The sequence below is a fragment of the Drosophila navojoa genome, chromosome 2 (assembly GCF_054131105.1).
Source record: "Drosophila navojoa isolate 15081-1374.11 chromosome 2, UAZ_NAV_1.0, whole genome shotgun sequence".
NCBI classification, from domain to species: Eukaryota; Metazoa; Arthropoda; class Insecta; order Diptera; family Drosophilidae; genus Drosophila; species Drosophila navojoa.
In genome coordinates this window covers 27,932,099-27,937,459 of record NC_142890.1, presented here as the reverse complement: position 1 = coordinate 27,937,459, position 5,361 = coordinate 27,932,099, and the positions used below count along the sequence as shown (strand labels likewise).

Here is a 5,361-nt window from a genome sequence, read left to right as displayed (position 1 = left end):
AACAATAATTATTTTGTAAATCGTAAAATAATTTTAAATTGAGCATATTTTATGACCAAGTGTATTTTCTCTTCTTCTGTCAAAACCTCTAGTTCTGGTCACATGTTGTTGTTCAGCGAACCTCTAACCAGAGAGCACATACTGACGATTACACGTCCCTGTGTAATTTTGTCATAATATCATTCCGACATATATACGTATAAATATATATTTTTATTTATATATATAGATGCATATTTAAATATACAGTTCTTTAGTCGTACTACTTAATATGAAATAAATGATTTTTTTCTGCAAATGCAAGTATTATAAACGAAATGGAATGCATTGAAATAAATTTTTTATACAAACTTTTATTTATTTTCTCGATAATTTAAAAATGTTAAATATTTAAAATTGAATTCAATTGACACAAGTAAAATGCAAAAATGTATGCCTTGATTATTATAAAAAGCATGGAAATATGCTAATTCTCATCCAATATCTGTTGTTTATAATGTCTTATTTAAAGTTGCTTTCAACAGAATTTCGGTTCGTTCGTTTGACTCATTAGCCAAGTCATGTGTTTATTAGCCATTATTCCTAATCAATCCAGATGGCTCTGTGTACTTAGCCAGACTCAAGTTAAGTCGGCCCATGCATGCTCTTTGATGGCGGCACGCAATTTATCTCAATTAAACTTGGATTACAAATTATGAATATTGATTTATGGCTAATTCCAAAGGCTTTCGGCCCCTCTGCGCCAGCCACCAGTCAGCTAATTTGATTTGGGACAAAGGTATGTGAGCTGTCGGACCTTATTCAACGGCGCCTCGTGTCGGTCTCTGGAAATTCATTAACAGAACCTCGCCAGCTCCTTGGCACGACTCGAAAATGTGGCTCAGCTCGTATAAACTCGAGTGCAACTTAAATTTCGCCTCGCTGCACTTTTGTCTTTGCGCCAATTATAAACTAACTTCAAACTTTTGCGACAGTTTGCGCTGTCTTGATTTTTTGCGAGTCGCAGAAATAGGGGTAGAGAAATAGAGAGAGAGAGAGAGAGAGATGCTGTTGTTGTTGCTGCTCTGCTATCCTTTCAGTTGAGCGTTGAGTAGTTGATTTTTAATTTTCGCTGTCAACGAAAGCTAAGTGTGGAACGCTGTCATAAGGACATTTTTATGATTTAGTTGTGCAATCGCTACGCTAGCTTCCTGCTCAGATAACAAGCGGACCACTGCGCACAGCACACAGCACACAGGACACTTTAACGGCCAACAATAAAAGCAACAGCCAGCGTTGACCTAATGAGGCCACCAGCCGCAGACAGCAGAAAGAAATTGAGATGCCGCAGCGGCATTTCATTTAATTGTGCAAACTGTGTGGCAGACAGTCCTCTGTCCAGTGCGTCCTGCTTGTCCTGGCTCCTAATGAAGCCGCCTGTTGTCGCTGCTAATGTCGATAAGGTCATGCGGGGCGTGGCATCGTAAAGAGGAGCCATAAAAGCGAAACGCCACTTGCCAAGCAGCCCCAAGAATGGGGCCAACCGCTTTCTGCTTATCAGCGCCACGTCTCTATATATAAATATATATTATATATACATATGTATATAGGTATAGGAATACGTATATAAATATGTCTATGCTGCTGGAAAGACGCAGCATATTTCATCAGCTCAACGGCCAAAGTGAGAAACTCTAGAAGTTTGACTTCCACTGACGCTGCATCGTTGACTTTTGTTTGGTGGCCTCGATTTAATGTTCGTCTAGCTTTTGGCTAACCTCCTGCTTCGCTGGCAGAGGCCAGGGCTGGGGTTAATGTGGTTGCTCATTAGTAAAATAATTGCCAACTAATTGGCTCCAGCGAGAAGGCGACTCGCCTTGTATCCGATTGTTGCCCGGCAACTGCATTAGACTCTGTGTGCTTACAGTCCTTGAATTTTCCCCAGCAAATATAGCAGGAGTAAGACTTAACCAAAAAGGGATAAGCACTTCAGATGACACCGAAATGGAAGCCTATTTCAGTTATTAACTGTTGAGGAGACCAAGTCCATCGATACTGTTTTGTTTATATTTATAGTGTGGTTTTAATCCTATATATAATAATTTATACATCTATAATTAGCATTATTATTAATGCTGATAGTTTTATCTTGATTAACACTTTCTTCTTCACCCTTATTCGCATACATTATTTTTTTTGCAGCCTTAATACTTTGCTCTGCAATTAACTGGCATTTTTATCTCTCTAGTTTATTGCTTTGGGGCTCACCTTTACAGCTGCTGCTTCACGCTTAAACGGGAAATTTTCGCATAATTTTGCGTTTTATTAACGCCCTTGCCACCTTAATGCTCGCCGCTTTAGCACCGCTTATCTTGATTAAAGTGAAAATTTGAACAAATTATGAATCAATCTTTTACACAGCCAAGGAATGCACAAACTCATCAGTTCAATGGTTAAGCAGCAGCTAAATGTCGATTGGGAGCTTATTATTATTAAAAATACTTTAATGACAAAAGTGCATAAATTCGATATATAAATCAGCTAAGCTTATAGAAAAACGTAGGATAACTTTGAACTTTAGGTGTGTAATTAGGAAATAGTCTGAGCGATTAACATAGTGACATAATCATGAAGCATATTTATTAATTTTTTTTATAGGGCCTAGAGCTTTTAGTACCAACAGTTCGGATAGCCACAAGTTTTGTATAATAATTACTGTGTTTTTTAGCGGGTTTTAATGCAATTTTCGGTATATGATCTCCATTCCCTACTGAATATTGTGATATTATAATTTATCCAGTCTCAGATTTTTCAATTTAAAGAGTGTGGCTAAGCCAGCACTCAAAATATAAGAAATCCAAAATGGAATAAGACATACATTAAAATAAATACATATTCTAACATTAAAGCCTTATAAGTACATATATAGCAGTATAAATACATTTTGTAAAGAATCTGTAACATTAAGTTAATCTTACATAAGAAACTATTAATTGAAAGTAGAGATTTAGAATGGATATAGCTTTAAGATATAGTTTAAGTATGGCTATATAAACAATATAGAGTATATATCAGACGGATATGGCTATTTCGATTCAATTCGTCGCCCTGGTCAAGAATATATACACTTTATGGGTCTTCCACTCCTGCCTCTGCCTATTATATAATCAAACCGGTATAATCTGACTTCGTATTTCCGATGGGAATTCCTGACTCGATTGGTATTGAAACAGTTTTTGTATAAAATGTAGAAAAGTATGCTCTGAATATTCGTAGAGTGTTGAAACACTCAGTTGAAACGGAATGTAGAATTTTCTAGTGAAATGAGGTTTTGAGAAAGTTATCCATCGAAAAACCTAGTATCCCATGGAAAATGTTTGATTTTGGTTATTCAGCTTTGTGTGCTTGTGGGTTAGATTATTCAGTAGTTTTTATTCTTTCATAGGGAACGGTTCGTGTTTAGTTCGGCAGTAAAAAATCATTTTTTTTTTTACAGTTTTTATAAACGATGGACTTTGCGACAGTTAATTCGGTGTATGAAAATCTATTTTCAGCTCAAAATTTTTTTGCACTGCACGAGCAGCAAGAATTAGATAAACAAAATTACATTGACATGGTCAATACTGCGGTCGGTGATTTAGATATGTATCGCTTTGAGGATGGTGGCGGAGATGCGCGCGGCTCGCTGCTATTGGGCGATGAATACTGCAGGACCTTCAATGAGGATGCTATCGCTGCCGTGTCAGCGGCGACATCATCGACAACAGCTGAAACAAGTGCTGCTGCAGCGGCAGCAGCGGCAGCAGCAGGAGTGGCAGCGGCAGAAGGAGGAGCACTAACACCAGCAACATCCGGAGCAGGCGCTGTCTCTTCTTCGACAACAACTGCTGCAACAACTGCATCGGCGACAATAACTGCGACAACAGCAACGACTGCTACAACTGCAACAGCAACAACTGCAACAGCAGCTACAACCACTACTACAACAACAAAGACAACATCCTTGTTGCAGCCGAAGGACAAGGACGAGACTACACAACCAATAGATGATTTTGATCTTTTGACAATGTTGGGCTATCGCCCACCAAATGACTGGGCTTCACAATTCCGGCGTCCACGCCCAGCGCCAACCATGCAAATTAGCGAAGAGAAGTTCGTGCTGCGCTTGGACACGATCTTCGTGCTGGGCATGCGTTTGAACGTGACCAAAAATGACATTATTGAATTCTTTGGCAAAATGGGACGCATCAAAATGGATGAGCTGACCATGAAGCCAAAAATATTTGTATACAAAAACAAGCTAACGGGGCGCTCGAAGGGTGAGGCAACCATAACATACACTAGCCCCTATGCCGCCCAAGCGGCCATACATTATCTGGACGGGGCTAAATTTCTGGGCCAAGTGCTTAGCGTGGTGCCCGCTTACCTATCAACACAGCCCGGCAAGGGCGTACGCTTCAGCTACGCCCAGGAGACCGGGATCGAGCAACAGCGCCGTCAGCGTCAAAAGAAGTGGAAGCCCGCATTCGATAATTGGGTCTGTGAGCTATGCAGGAACAGCAATTTCGTATGGCGTATGAGCTGCAATCGGTGTCAGGTTAGCAAGAGCACGGCCATTGCCATGGCAAATGCCGGACAGAGCAGCACATGGCGTCCACGTAAACATGATTGGACTTGCGGCTACTGCTTCAATGTTAATTTTTGGTATCGTCAGAAATGCAATCGCTGCAGTGCGCCCAAAGCTGAGCTACATTCCAGTTCGGAATCAGATAAAGACAAGTGGGAGCTGGCATTCAGCCAGACCTCTGTAGTTTAGTTTTTCCTAGCTAGCCTCCTAAATTGTTAGTTTTGTTCATGTTTGCAATAAATAAAGAAAAAGTGGCGTCTTCACATGTAAACCAAATCGGTCTTGATCCAGAAATTTGGTTTCCAGCTGCCAGTTGAAATATGTGCTCCCCTTAATATTAAGATAAAACATATCCAAATTTTTCATATATTTGTTGTAATCATCAATAGCAAAAAGCACCTTGCATAAAATTAAAGAATTCTGATTTATTGTTTCTTCATATAATATGCTTGTTTTTCTATACACATATTTGTTCCAGTACTTATAAATAATGTGAGCGCTTGAGGCGCACACTATTATTGGAGCCGAATGTGCGGTATGCATACAGCTGGCGGGCACTGTCGCAAAAGCAATTTGCTATCAGCAGATGGCGAATGTCAGGACAACAAAGGATTTGAATACAGTCGCAGACAGGCGGCGGTCCTGCCAACTGGCAACAACATTAACCAGCACTTGGCAATTGTTATTGTTGTAATACCCTAAGTTGAACTGAAATGGGGCATGTTGGGTTTGAGTATAGAAGTGTTTCACTATGA

At 39.8% G+C, this 5,361-nt stretch overlaps 1 protein-coding gene across 1 annotated transcript; it reads left to right on the top strand.

Moving 5' to 3' along the window:
• Positions 1-3,349: 3,349 nt before the first annotated feature.
• Positions 3,350-5,050, top strand: LOC108649093 (uncharacterized). The gene has a single exon (XM_018098095.3). The coding sequence runs from the start codon at positions 3,488-3,490 to the stop codon at positions 4,793-4,795; it is 1,308 nt and encodes a 435-aa protein (XP_017953584.1). The 5' UTR covers positions 3,350-3,487; the 3' UTR covers positions 4,796-5,050.
• Positions 5,051-5,361: the final 311 nt, after the last annotated feature.